Genomic DNA, 14,094 nt, shown 5'->3' on the forward strand with positions numbered 1-14,094 from the left:
GAGCTTCCCAAACCAGCCCCAGAACTCCCCAGGGACAGGCCAGGGTCTTCTAAGGCTTCCCAGTACCACCCCAGTGCCCTCTGTGGACCTCCCAGTGCCCTCCATGATCACCCAGTGCCTCCCCGAGCCTTCCTGTAACAGCCCCGGTGCCCTCTGGTGTTACCTCGGTACATCCCAGAGCTCCCCAGTACCACCCCGGTCTCCCAGTGACATCCCAGTGCCTCGCAGGGACATCCCAGAGCCTCCCAGTCCCATCCCAGCGCGCTCTGGGGACATTCCCAGTGCCGCCCAGAGCGTCCTGGTGCCATGCGAGGGAGGAGAGCAGAGTCGGAGCTGGGGGCGCCGGGGTTTATTGGGGCGGGGCTGCCCCGGCCCTAGGGCCCGTAGATGTCGTCCCTGTCCCGGCTGTCCCACGCCACCAGCTCGTCCCGCCGGAACCAGAAGCCGATCTCCCGCTGCGCCGTCTCCACGGAGTCGCTGGCATGGACCACGTTCCTGCGAGGGGACGGGGATGGGGACGGTGCCAGGGCCCGGGGTCCCGCCCGCCGGCCCTACCTGGTGATGTGCACGCTGAGGTCCCCCCGGATTGTCCCCACGGCGCTGCTGTCCCCAACCATGGCCCGCGTGCACCGCACCACGTCGTAGCCCTCCCACACCTGCGGGACGGGGACAGCTGAGCCCCCCGCGGCCCCCGCGCCCCCCGGGACCCCCGGGCTGTCCCCTCACCATGGCCACCACCGGCCCCGAGGTCATGTAGGCGACGAGCGCGGGGTAGAAGGGCTTCAGCCGCAGCTGCTCGTAGTGCTGCTCCACGAGGCTCCGGTCCGCCTGAGGCAGCGGCGGTGACGGTGACACCCGGGCAGTGTCCCCCGGCCACCCCCGCTCCCGGCTCCGGCGCGGCTACCTGGAGCAGCTTCATGGCCACCAGCTGGAAGCCGCGGCGCTCGAAGCGCTGGATGATGTCCCCGAGCAGCCGCCGCTGCAGCGCGTCCGGCTTGGCCAGCAGCAGCGTCTTCTCCTGCAGCGCCGCGGGGGCTGCGCGGGCCCGCGGGCCACGGTCACCACCGCGGGACACGGTCACCACCGCGGGACACGGGCACCACCGCGGGACACGGGCACCACCGCGGGCCACGGTCACCACCCCGGGACACGGTCACCACCCCGGGACACGGGCACCACCGCGGGACACGGTCACCACCGCGGGACACGGTCACCACCCCGGGACACGGGCACCACCGCGGGACACGGTCACCACCCCGGGCCACGGTCACCACCCCGGGACACGGGCACCACCCCGGGACACGGTCACCACCGCGGGACACGGTCACCACCGCGGGACACGGTCACCACCCCGGGACACGGGCACCACCGCGGGCCACGGTCACCACCCCGGGACACGGTCACCACCGCGGGCCACGGGCACCACCCCGGGACACGGTCACCACCGCGGGCCACGGGCACAGCAGAGCCCCGCGCTGTCCCCGCCGCACCAGGGGCTGTACCCGGCCCGAGGCTGCCGATGGGAACCCGCCTCCATCCCTGCTTCCATCCCTGTCCCCATCGCTGTCCCCATCCCTGTCTCCATCCCATCCTGGGGCGTGTCCCCCGGCCAAGCTGTGCCTCTCAGGCTGGTGGGGTCCCAGGGGACGTGTCACAAAGCCCTGACGGGTGTTGGGGACGTGTCCGTGGCCAGGAAATAGCCTTCAAGCCAGCCATGTCTGTGCCGTGTCCCTGTGCTGCCTGGCCCCGGGGCCTTCCCCCCCCACCCGGTCACAGCGCTCCGCTGCTGGAGGAGAAAATCGGTGACCGAGGGACGGCAGGGTCCGGTCCCTCTGTCACCCGTGGGACGGCAGGGTCCGGCCCCTCTGTCACCCGTGGGACGGCAGGGTCTCGTCCCTCTGTCACCCGTGGGACAGCAGGGTCTCAGCCGCTGCTGGCCCTGCCGCAGCTGCGCCGCAGGAGGGGACAGAAGCCCCCAGGGGACAGTGCATCCCGTCCGCTGGAGGGACAGAGGGGACAGGAAGGAGGGGAAGGGAGAGGGGACACTTCATTGCCAGTCCCGGGCTTCGGGGACCCGTCCCGGGCTGCGGGGCCGGGTGGTCCCGGTGCTGGCGGGGACCGAGCCGGGCAGACGGAGCCCACGAGCTCACCCCGTCCCGGGCACTGCTGAGCACAGCTCGGCTTTGCCGGGCCCTGCCCTGTCCCTGTCCCCTCCACCGGGGTCCCCCAGCACATCCTGGGGACACTGAACCCCTTGGGACCTTCAGGGAGCGCCAGCTCCGGCCTCTGCCCCATCCCGGCACGCGGGGCTGGGGACAGCAGAGCCTGGCAGCGACTCGGCCCCAAGGGGCGACAGCAGCCCGTGAACCGGCACCGAGGGACCGGGGACACTGCGAGGGGATGGGGCACCGAGGGGACAGGGTGGGAACAGGAGCTCTGAGGGGCAGCACAAGCAGGGACGGGGACAGGATGGGGATGACGAAAGGGTCCCCAGGGACAGGACAGGGATGAGCAAAGGGTCCCCAGGGGCAGGACGGGGAAGGGGCTGAACGCCCCCAGGGATGGGGACCGGGTCCTCTGGAGCAGGGGTGGGGACAGGGTCCCCCGGGGCAGGACAGGGATGGGGACAGGGTCCCCGGGGCAGGACGGGGATGGGGACAGGGTCCCCGGGGCAGGACAGGGACGGGGCCGTGTCTCACCCGAGCCGTAGCAGCGGGGTCCGGGGGGGCTCAGGCCCGGCTGCCCCCGCGGGAGGCTCCGGGCCAGGCAGCGCCCCAGGGAGCCCATGGCGGCCCCGGCGGCTCGGACCCGGGCTCGGTCGGTCTGCGGAGGCTTTAAGGGCTCGGCCGAGCCCGGGGACGAGTCAGGCTTCCGTCCCTCCCCTTAAAGAACGCCGCGCCCGCTCGGGATAGCCCGGGCCGGAGCATCCTCCCCATCCAGAGCATTCCAGCACAGAGCATCCTGACTCGGAACATCCCGGTTTGGAATCCCAAGCCCTGCCAGGGTGGCAGCACAGCCCACACCCGTCCCAGGGGAGCCAGACCCTGCCAGGAACCAAACCTGCCTCGTGCTGTGCCCTCGATTCAGCAGGCAGGGAGAGGCCGGGTCAGCCCATGCCAGGCCGAGCTGGAGTCCCCAGCCCCGGGAGCAGCCAGGGCAGTGTCCCCCCGTGGGGCACAGACCTGCCCTGGACACTGGGGCTGCTGGGGAAGGGGTGCAAGGCCCTGGGGACAGAGGAACTGCCCAGGTGGGAGCCCCTCTGATCACTTCTGCAAGCCCCATTCCAGACCCCAGTTTGGGAAATCACTGTTCTGGGCTTCCCTGCACTCACACACCTCATGGGAGGGCAGCCTGACAGGTTCATGGAGAAGCCTGCCTGCTTGGAGCCCGTTTCCCAAATCTGTGCTGATTTGAAGGACTGAGGAGTATTCTGAAGGCACACACACAAGCTGGGGGCTGGGCTTGATGCCACTGTCCCAGTCACCACCCTGCCTTCCCAAGGCATAGAAAGTGGGGGGACAGAACCCCTGCCAGAGCCTGGGGACCTGCTGTGCTCAGCATCGTGGCAAAAAACACCCCAGTGCCTTCCCATGGGCAAATGGATTCAACAGGTTGTGGAAGAAAGACTTTTCCACCCCCAAATGAGGGGCTGGGGTGGGGAAAAGATCCCTCTCCAGGGTCTGCCAGGCCCAGGGGAAGAGGGCAGAAGGGTGGCAAAGGGGAGGAGGTTTTAGGACAAGGGTGGCAGATTGGAGCCTGGGCTTTGGCCACCTGGCAGCTGCTGGCACTGACCAAGGGAAAATCTTGTACTTTCACCTTCTGTCAAGCCAAGAAAGAGAAGCAGCTTGAGCCTGGAGAGCTGTGCTGGGATGAAATTCCTTCAGCCCCAGAGGGAGCCACAGCAGGCAGTGGTGGAGGAGGTGGCTGCCAGCTTCCCGTGCCCCCAGTGCAGCCCAGGGCAGGGCACAGGGGCTGAGAGTGCCCAGGAAGAGCTCAGGAGCAGGGCCAGGCTGCAGGGCCAGGTCTGGACTCCACTCTGGGTGCTCAGGCACCGTCACCAGCAGGAACAACCAGACTCCCAAGTTTCACCTGCACACAGAGGCACTCCAAGTGTTACCAGGTGTGGCTGGCAGGGAGCTCGGGAAGGCTGGCACAGACCATCACCCCCCTTCCCTCACCCCTCTGGAGGCAGCTCGGCCCTCACTGCACGGGCTGGAGCAGCTGAGGCACATCCTGGGCATTTGGACTCTGCTCCAGGGCAGGGAGCTCAAACATCCAGCTGGTGCCAGTGCAGAGCCTGGATGCAGGGATGGCACAGATTATCCAAACAGCTTCCATCATCTCCCCGTGACAAACGGGCACAGGGAAGTGGCTTGTCCACAAAACTGAAACAGAGGAACCATGGAGGAAGTGCTGCCATGCTCCAGCTCACCCCTGACACCCCCCCCAGCTGTCCAGGTGCAGCTGCAGCACACCCACATCTCCAAACATTCCCAGGAGAACATCTCCAGGAGTGCTCTCTTCCCAGAGGATGGTGCTGCTTCTGCCATGTAACCACAGAGAATTAAGACTGATTCCACAGAATCAGGGAGTGGTTTGGTTGGAAGGAACTTAAAGCACATCCACCCCCTGCCATGGCAGAGACACCTTCCACTGTCCCAGCTGCTCCAAACCCCATCCAGCCCGGCCTTGGGCACTGCCAGGGATCCAGAGACAGCCACAGCTGCTCTGGGCACCCTGTGCCAGGGCTGCCCACCCTGCCAGGGAACAATTCCTTCCCAATATCCCATCCAGCCCTGCCCTCATTCAGCCTAAGGCCGTTTCCCCTTGTCCTGTCACTCCATGCCCCTGTGAGAAGTTCCTCTCAAATTTGATCTATTAAATATAAAAATTAGGACTGATATAATACTGCTTCCTGACCAGAGACCTCAGGGAAAAGAAATCATTCCCAGCTGCACGATCAGAGATCCACAAGCCCCACACAATGCCTGACTGGTGTCTGGGATTTTACCAGATGCTTCCACTGGTCACTGTGCAGAGGGTGAACTTCAGCCCCAGGCTCCCTGGGAATGGGGCATTTCTTCCTGCAGGCACTCCACGATCGAGTCAGACAAATGCTGGAGGGAATGAATGATCACCACGACTCGTGACAGAAAACACAGGAGGAGAACAATGAGATAGTAGAAAAAGAAGAAGCCACCACTGATCTGCACCTTCCAGGAGCTGCTGGACTTGTTTGGATCCTTGTTGGCTGCTCTTCATTCCTGATCCTGGGAAAAGCTGTGGATCACTGAGTGTTCATTTACAAAATGACCTAGAAGGAAACTAACCCAGCCCCGAGTTATTTAAAACAACAAAGTAAGCACTTTATTCCCATTAAGCATGTTGTTTTAGTATCACAATGGAATGATGAGAAAACGTTTAAAAAAAAAACCCAAAAAAAGTCTCTAAATCCCCGCCAACATCGGGGAGGTTTTCAAGGCAATTTAAAAACAAAGGGAGTGACAGAAGTGCCAAACCAGTCCCAACGTCAGGAAACTCCTCCTCCGAGAGCTGGGCGGGGCAGGAAGGTGGAATGACACGAAGGTACGAATGTCTGAAGTGGTCTTTGGCGCTTCTGCCTCGTGTTTGATACGGACATGATCTCTCCAGACACCTCCAGATGCAACAAAGTGCTACGGGAGCAGAGGGAAAGCCCCGGGAGAGGGATTTCCCGACAGCCGGGATGCCCCGGGGGTGGGCATTCATTAAGACACGTCCTGCTGGCTCCAGCTGAGGCCTCGGGTGGGCTGGGAGAGCTCGAAGGAAGCGGCGGAGCGCGGTGAATCCAGGCGGGGCCGCGGCAGGAGGCGGCCCGCAGCGCCGGCACGGCCCGGAGGGGAGGGCGGGGAGGGGAGGGGAGGGCAGGGAGGGGAGGGGAAGGGAGGGGAAGGGAGGGGAAGGGAGGGGAAGGGAGGGGAAGGGAGGGGAGGGCAGGGGGACGCTGGCGGACCCGAGAACGCGGGGCTGTGCCCGGCGCAGCGCAGGAGCCCCGGCAGTCACTATAACTTGACAGTGCCCGGGGGCAGGCTGTCGTTGCACAGTCTGTAATAGCGCAGGTCGTTCACCAGCCTGTGCACGTTCTGGGTGAAGGAGGGCAGGTCCTGCAAGGGAGAGAACAAGAGCTGGCAACGGACCCACAGCAGGCACACACAGTTCATGTGTGAACAGATCCACCCCGGCTCAGTCTGAGCCCAGGGAACTCCAGTTTCTGGGGCAGAGATGATTTCAGAGCTGACTGCAGGGACCCAGGCTCTGCTCCTGTCTCCAGCTTCTCAGTGTGCAGCAAGGCCCCAGAGGAATGGTCATGGAATCATGGAATGCTCTGGGTTGGGAAGGGCCTTAAAATTCATCTATGCCACCCCTGCCATGGGCAGGGACACCTTCCACTGTCCCAGGCTGCTCCAAGCCCCATCCAGCCTGGCCTTGGGCACTGCCAGGGATCCAGGGGCAGCCACAGCTGCTCTGGGCACCCTGTGCCAGGGCCTGCCCACCCTCACAGGGAACAATTCCTTCCCAATATCCCACCCATCCCTGCCCTCTGGCAGTGGAAGCCATTCCCTGTGTCCTGTCCCTCCATCCCTTGTCCCCAGTCCCTCTCCAGCTCTCCTGGAGCCCCTTTAGGCCCTGGCAGGGGCTCTGAGCTCTCCCTGGATCCATCTCTCCTCCAGCTCTCCCAGCCTGGCTCCATAGCCAAATGCAGCACTAATTCCTTGCTGCCCTCCTGCCAAGGCTCCAGGGTGTCACACACTCCCTAACAAGAGCTGATATTCCTGAAGAAAGTTACCCTTCAAGAGCCAAGCAATTCCCCCAGGGTTCCATTCCTATCTTCACCCTTGGTCTCAAATTCCCATCCCCTCCCTCAGGACAGGGAGCACTCTATGGACAACCCTCAGGCAATGGAAGCCAGAACCTGCTGCTCTGCCATGATGTTCCACAGGTTTTCTTCCCATATATGAGGTGTTTGCAGGAAGTGTGAGCCTGGTGCAGGTACTCTGCTGTCCTTACTGTACCCTCAAACATCTGGCCAGCAGCTGGAGCGAGATTTAGGCAAGGATCTGAGCATCCCACTTGGGAACCCATCAGCTTAGTCCAATGAAACCTTCCTCCAGGAAATACATTCCCTGACTCCCTCAGCATCCTGCAGCCTGAGGGGTGATGGCAGCTCTGCTACCTGCACTGAGAAATCCTTGCCTGGGGATTGCTGAGCATGGAAGTGCTGGGAGCAAAAAGCACTGCCTGGAGATATTGCCAGCGTGTTCTGGGGGAGCACTGTGCATCCACAGTGCTGCAGGCCCCTCCTTACCCTGTCCATTTTGAAATTCCTCCCCAGCACGTTCTTCTGGTTGGAGTCCACGCCGTCGCAGCTGGCCAGGAACTCGGGCAGGAAGGCGGAGTAGAAGCCATCGAAGTCCACCGAGGCCATGTTGTAGGTGGCGATGCCGATCTCCTCCTGCAGCAGGTCGTGGGACTTGTGCACCAGCACCTGCAGCAGCACGTTCACAAACTGGAACAGCATCGTGGTCCTGAAGATCTTCTGCACAGGGAGAGGGGCACAAGGTTAGGGGACTTCACTCCTCCCACGGGACGACAAATCCAGCAAGGACAGAGCAGTCATGGCTTCACTGGCATCTGCAAACTCTGGTGAGCAGTGAGATGATTTTCAAAGCCAAGCCAGGTAAAAAATGGCTAAAATAAGCTCAATTAGTATCAGCTTGAAAGTTAACATTGAATTTGGCCACACTTACCTCATGGTTTGGGGCTTCAGAGAGAGCTCAGAGCCCCTGCCAGAGCCTAAAGGGGCTCCAGGAGAGCTGCAGAGGGACTGGGGACAAGGGATGGAGGGACAGGACACAGGGAATGGCTCCCACTGCCAGAGGACAGGGATGGATGGGATATTGGGAAGGAATTGTTCCCTGGCAGGGTGGGCAGGCCCTGGCACAGGGTGTCCAGAGCAGCTGTGGCTGCCCCTGGATCCCTGGCAGTGCCCAAGGCCAGGCTGGATGGGCTTGGAGCAGCCTGGGACAGTGGAAGGTGTCCCTGCCCATGGCAGGGGGTTAAAAATATATCAGCTTTACAGTCCCACCCAACCCAAACCATTCCATGATTCCATGCTCTGACCCAAATTTTAAGCATTGGCAAAGCCACCACCATCAAGTCCACTCCAATTCCAGCCAAGTATTCCCTGCACAGTTCTCTTGGGAGCCAGGGAATGTGGCCAGAGGCCTGAAGTCTGCCCCAGGCACCTGTGAACACAAAGGGCTGCCCTTCAGGTGTGACCACAGATGAGAAACTGCAAGCTCTGCTTTCCCAGGCTGACCAGGTCCCCTGGATTCCAGATTTAATCCTCCATGGCAGCAGCTGGGGGTTGGTTACAGGGCCTGGAGGACGGATCCAAAGAGAGAAGAAGACTCCCAGTGACCTGGGAAGAGCAGACACCTGCAGCTGCCCAGGTGGGAATGCTGGAGGCACTCACTGTCCCATGATGGTCCCAGCTGCTGCTTCCCCAGACACAGCTCACTGTCACTGGGTGTTCTCTGCTTCCCCTCACTGTCAGAGCAGGGAACACACCCAGGCTTTGTTTGCCTGGAGCTGGGATCTCTCCCATTCCCAGGTCCCAGTATCAGGGGGGTGGTAACTCCATTCCAACCACCTGCAGCAAGGCAAGCACCCAAAGGCTGTGGCACAGAACCCCCAAATCCTGCCCTGGACTTCCAAGTAGTTCAAAGCTAGTCCCAGGACATCTCTCACCTCTTCCCATGCCCAGAGAGCACAGGCTCAGGCAGGACCCACCTTGTGGTACAGCTTCTGCTTCGTGTTCAGTGTCTCCAGGTAGAAGAGGTTCTGCTTGAACAGGTGAATGTCAGGCTGCAGGAAAGACTGGCCAAATGCCTGGGAACAAAGCACAGTGGGAGGAAGGGGATGGAGACCACCACAAACATCAGAGCTGCCAGGCAAAACAGCAGCATTTTCACCCTGACAGCAGGACAAACCCCTGGCAGCCTCAGTGCAGCAAGCTAACAAAAGACAGGCAGCTGTTCAGATCACTGTGCTGCCACCAGATCCACGGGGATGACATTTTGGTGGGAACATGGGCACACCCCTGCAGAGCAGCTGCTAAGCTGGCTGCACTGGGAACAGGCAGGCCAAGCTGGCTCTGCAGAGGGCCAGGGATGCTGAGCCCAGCTCCCTGGGCAGGCAGGCTTCTCAGGAAGGTAGGGCTGCTCCTCTGGGATGTCACCTAAGACACCACAGCATGGGGGAACAGACCAGGACACAGCCCAGGGTGGGCCCTCAGTCTGAGCCAGGAGACCAAGCAGATGTCACTGCCCTGATTTAGGATTTGGAGATGGGCCCTGGGAGCCTGTGCAGTGAAGAGCCCGGAACAAAACCTGCTGCAGCCTGAGCTGGTCTGGCAGGGCTGCACAGTGTGTGATCAAACATCTTTTCCACCCTGATCACCTCCAAAACACTGTACAGGGGATGAAGGTGGGTGAGGTCAGCTCTGTACAGAGACACGCAGCAGGATTTTAACAGCTCCTCTTCAAGGCATTGTGAACAGAAGAGTTTATTCTCCCACATGACCCATTTATTGTCAAATGGACAAAAATGACCCAGATCCCATCAAGACTGAGCCAGTTCTGGCCTTAGATATCAGGTGGAAATCAGCATACAAACTATTAATAACCCCCACACAAAGCTCTGGCTGTGGGAACACTTACAGATGATGAAGTAAGAGTTTTGTATTGGAGCAACAAGAGCCAAGGAGCAAAACAAGCAGTGCAGTATTGTCACCCAGCCTGAACTGAGATTATTACATAAATACCTTCCAGAGTGAGGCATTCAAGAGAGTTTAGAAGTGTTACATAGCTGCAGTAGGTGAAAGAGATGCTTGGACAGCCCTGCACAGGAACCAGCCTGGCCTTCATTGACACCAAAAGGTGGCAGGAGAAGGGAAGGCCAGGAAGAAACATGACCCAGTTTATGTCAGTGCAAGAGCTCCCTCTCCACATAAGCAGCACAGGGAACCCAGCTTCTCCAGGCACTCCACCATGGGGAAACTCTCCCAAAGTCCTCCCACCTGCAGACTAAGGTGATCTAGGAATTGCAAGGGAACTCATCTGGCCAGCTCTGACTGAAGTAACACATGGAACACAGCCTGTTATTCCTAAAAATTCCAATAGCCCAGCCTGGGAAGGTTGGAGCTGGCTCTGTGCACATTCTGTCCCTGCCTTACAGTGCCTCAGGGGGCCCCAGGAGAGCTGGAAAGGGACTGCGCACAAGGGATGGAGGGACAGGACACAGGGAATGGCTCCCACTGCCAGAGGGCAGGGATGGATGGGATATTGGGAAGGAATTGTTCCCTGGCAGGGTGGGCAGGCCCTGGCACAGGGTGCCCAGAGCAGCTGTGGCTGCCCCTGGATCCCTGGCAGTGCCCAAGGCCAGGCTGGACAGGGCTGGGAGTAACCTGGGACAGTGGAAGGTGTCCGTGCCCATGGCATGGGGTGGAACTGGATGGGATTTAAGTTCTTTTCAACCCAAACCATTCCATAATTCTCTATTCCCCAGGCCAAAGCCTGTCAGGGGTTACCCCACTGACCCTTCCCCACCAGGGCCCATGGTACAGCACTCAACAAGCCCCTGGAAAGCAAAACACACTCAGGAACACTTCCCAGCACTGGCAGCTCTTCCCAGTGCCAATCACAACACTCAGAATTAAATGGGTCAGTGGCAGTAATGTATTTTTATTTCAGGAAGAGGCTTGCAAAGAAATAGTCATTCCTTCCTCAAGCCTGCATGGCTCTGTGCCTTGTGAGCTCAGCAGCTGGGGCACTCCTCAGCAACTTTCATTTTCAGCAGTTTGGGGAGGCAAAACCTCACTCAAACTCATAGAAACCCATCATCCACGTGTGCCTATGTGGAACCCTCACAAGAACAAAGACCCTGAGGGGCTGGAACATGTCCAGGGAAGGGAACAGAGCTGGGAACTGTCAGGAGCACCAGGAGGGGCTGAGGGAGCTGGGAAGAGGCTCAGCCTGGAGAAAAGGAGGCTCAGGGGGACCTTGTTGCTCTGCACAACTCCCTGATAGGAGGGGATAGCCAGGGGGTTTTGGGCTCTGCTCCCTGGGAACAGGGACAGGACAAGGGGAAATGGCCTCAAGCTGTGTCAGGGGAGGTTTAGACTGGATTTTGGGAATATCCCTTCATGGAAGGGGTGGTCAAGCCCTGGCACAGCTACCCAGGGCAGTGGTGGGCTCCCCATCCCTGCAGGGATTTAAAAGCCATGTGGATGTGGCACTGGGGACAAGTTTAATGGTGGCCTTGGCAGTGCTGGGGGAATGACTGGACTCAATCTCAGAGGGCTTTTCCAACCCTGATGATTCTGTGATTCCATGTTTAGTGCTCCCCTGCAGGACAGGCTCAGGGCAATGGTGGGAAAGGTGAGTTACCTGCATGATGGCACTGAACTGGGCTTCGTTCTCCATCTGCTCCTCTGCCACTCCCCTCTGGACACTGGCCAGCACACTGGATTTGAAGAAGTACCTCCAGTTGTGGTGCAGCACCCGGAAGAGCAGCTCGAACAGCTCTGCTTTCACATCAGGGGATGAGCGCTGCCAGGAGAGGGGACAGAGCTCAGGGCAGGCTCCTCTGCTGGGATCCCACCCACCCACCCAGGGCTCTGCAGCCAAGCATCAAAGCACTTCTCCTAAGGGAGCACCAGACCCAGCAGCTGTAGGATCATGCTGAAATCACATCCCTGACTCTGAGTTGTACCCCCTGCTTTGACCACCTCCCTAATTTTAGCTTCTCTTGAAACCCCTGACAAAATCCTCCACCCACGCTGCTTCCAGTCCTACTGACTGCTCTCCCACAGGGTTTTTTCCCTCCACACTTGCAGCTCTTGACAAATCAAAGCTTCACTGCTGCCACTGATACCTTGGGGTTTAAGTTTTTCTGTTCTGTTTTGGTGTGCAGCTTTTATATTAAGCACTTTATATTAAGTGTTACTGGGATCTTTTCACAGGGGTTGAAGACAAAACAATCCTATTCCAGCTGGAGACTCAAGAAGAATCTCTTCAAACTTCAGGCCCAAAGCACAAAGAACATGAGAAGAGGAGGGTGGGCAAGCAAGCCAGGAGGATGAAACTTCATCATTTGGAGCTGTTAATTGGACAGTTGGCTGCTGTTTGTAAATGGACTAAAAGTTATAAAAAAATGAGATCTCGTAACCAAATCCTCTTGGTCTTCTCTCTTTTGCTTCCATCTTGGAGCCAACTGGGCAGAACCACAACTGTGGAGGAGGGATCCAAAGAGAGGAGACTCCCAGTGACCTGGGAAGAGCAGACACCTGCAGCTGCCCAGGTGGGAATGCTGGAGGCACTCACTGTCCCATGATGGTCCCAGCTGCTGCTTCCCCAGACACAGCTCACTGTCACTGGGTGTTCTCTGCTTCCCCTCACTGTCAGAGCAGGGAACACACCCAGGCTTTGTTTGCCTGGAGCTGGGATCCCTCCCATTCCCAGGTCCCAGTATCAGGGGGGTGGTAACTCCATTCCAACCACCTGCAGCAAGGCAAACACCCAAAGGCTGTGGCACAGAACCCCCAGATCCTGCCCTGGACTTCCAAGTAGTTCAAAGCTAGTCCCAGGACATCTCTCACCTCTTCCCATGCCCAGAGAGCACAGGCTGAGGTAGGACCTGAGCTCTGGTACTTCCAGGGTGTGCCCTTTGAAGGCACTTCAATAAATATCCACTTTATTCCTCTTAACTCCATCTAGCCTCTGTTCCAGCTCCTTAAGGCATCTCCACCCCCCAGCAATGCCTTCCCTGCCCCTTCCCTGCCCTGGGAGGTGAATACCTCTGCAATGATGGGATACACCTGCTCCATGCACAGGGAGATCACACTGGGCAGGAAGGGTTTGAACACCTGGCCTGGCTCCTGCACCACCACCTGCAGGATCTTCAGGAACTTCTCCACCACCCGGCAGCCCGTGCTGCCCTCGTGGAGGATGCTCTCTGCCAGCTGCTCCCTGGGACACAAACAGGCATTAGGAACATTCCCAGAGATCCAAAGATTCACCTGGGTTACGGGAAAATAGGTGATGCCTCTAAAATGCTCAGTTAATACTGGCCAAGTACATGAAGCCACAGAAAGGAGGGAGGCTGTGACTGAGGGTGACAGACCCCCCTCCCCAACAGAAGATGAGTGAGAGGATGCTCTCAGACCTTGGGCAGCAGCTAAGAGGGAATGTGAGAGTCCAGTTCAACACCCCACACAGCCAGAAAGTCTGTGGGAGAGCTGGCATTGCACAATGGCAGGTATGACTGATGAGCATGCATGGGGTCTCCTCAGACTCAAAGTGTTTTCCTCAGATTCAGCCCTGGGATGTGACAAAAGTTTGGCCACAAAGGCTGGACACAGCCCACTTTAGGGACAGGGACCAGCTGGGTGAGCAGCTCCTCAGATAAACCATCCTGAGGGGTAATAAGGAAGTGACCAGGGTGGAGCAGTACCTGGTGAACATGTTCAGGAAGGTCTGTATGATCTGCTCAGTGAAAGGCACTCCCATCTGCACCCTCAGGCCTTGGAACAGGGTGAGGAAGAAGCTCAGCATCTCATCTGTCACATCTAAGAGAAGAGAAAAACAATAAGAACATGTTAAGGAAACATCCAAGTGCATCAATAAGTCTTTTATGTTTAAATCTAAAGTTTGCTCCTTCTGTTCAGGGAACCCCATTTACTCTTGGGAATTTACCAACAGGGTTGTTTGAGAAACCGAAACCATCAGCTGGTTCCTACAGGGCTTCAAGATTGTTCATCCCCTTCCAAAACCTGCCAGGGATGCAAGCACAGGCAGCACCCAACCCCTCAGAACAACCACAACCCTGCCAGCACAGCCTCAGTGTGCTCAGAGTGCTGGGACAAAGCTCAGGGGCAGCTCCAGGCCCATCCCCAGTTCTCACTGCTCCTACAGGGTTAACAGGAAACACCAGGAAATCCAAATCATCCCCACAGCTCGGGGTGGAGGAGACAGAATCCAGCTTGTTTTTTTG

The 14,094-nt window shown here is 58.9% G+C and overlaps 2 protein-coding genes across 3 annotated transcripts in view; both read right to left on the bottom strand.

Annotated features, from left to right (window-relative positions):
• Positions 1 to 334: 334 nt before the first annotated feature.
• On the bottom strand, positions 335 to 1,021 carry NME4 (NME/NM23 nucleoside diphosphate kinase 4). The gene is made up of 4 exons (XM_021552095.3): positions 905 to 1,021; positions 727 to 828; positions 556 to 656; positions 335 to 495 (listed from the first exon to the last, which is right to left on the bottom strand). Exons 1-4 carry the CDS (start codon positions 917 to 919, stop codon positions 375 to 377), a joined length of 339 nt encoding a protein of 112 aa, XP_021407770.2. The 5' UTR covers positions 920 to 1,021; the 3' UTR covers positions 335 to 374.
• A 4,937-nt stretch (positions 1,022 to 5,958) lies between these two features.
• The window catches only part of XPO6 (exportin 6), a 58,351-nt gene continuing 50,215 nt past the window's right edge, over positions 5,959 to 14,094 (bottom strand). For both annotated transcript variants that reach the window (XM_077786796.1, XM_031506097.2), the window contains exons 19-24: positions 13,555 to 13,669; positions 12,899 to 13,070; positions 11,490 to 11,651; positions 8,833 to 8,931; positions 7,346 to 7,576; positions 5,959 to 6,143 (exon numbers count right to left, since the gene is read on the bottom strand). In XM_077786796.1, the coding sequence (XP_077642922.1) occupies positions 6,042 to 6,143; positions 7,346 to 7,576; positions 8,833 to 8,931; positions 11,490 to 11,651; positions 12,899 to 13,070; positions 13,555 to 13,669 (881 nt within the window). In that variant the 3' untranslated portion in view covers positions 5,959 to 6,041. The remainder of the gene's footprint in view (positions 6,144 to 7,345; positions 7,577 to 8,832; positions 8,932 to 11,489; positions 11,652 to 12,898; positions 13,071 to 13,554; positions 13,670 to 14,094) is intronic.

This window comes from Lonchura striata, chromosome 16, assembly GCF_046129695.1.
Source record: "Lonchura striata isolate bLonStr1 chromosome 16, bLonStr1.mat, whole genome shotgun sequence".
NCBI classification, from domain to species: domain Eukaryota; kingdom Metazoa; phylum Chordata; class Aves; order Passeriformes; family Estrildidae; genus Lonchura; species Lonchura striata.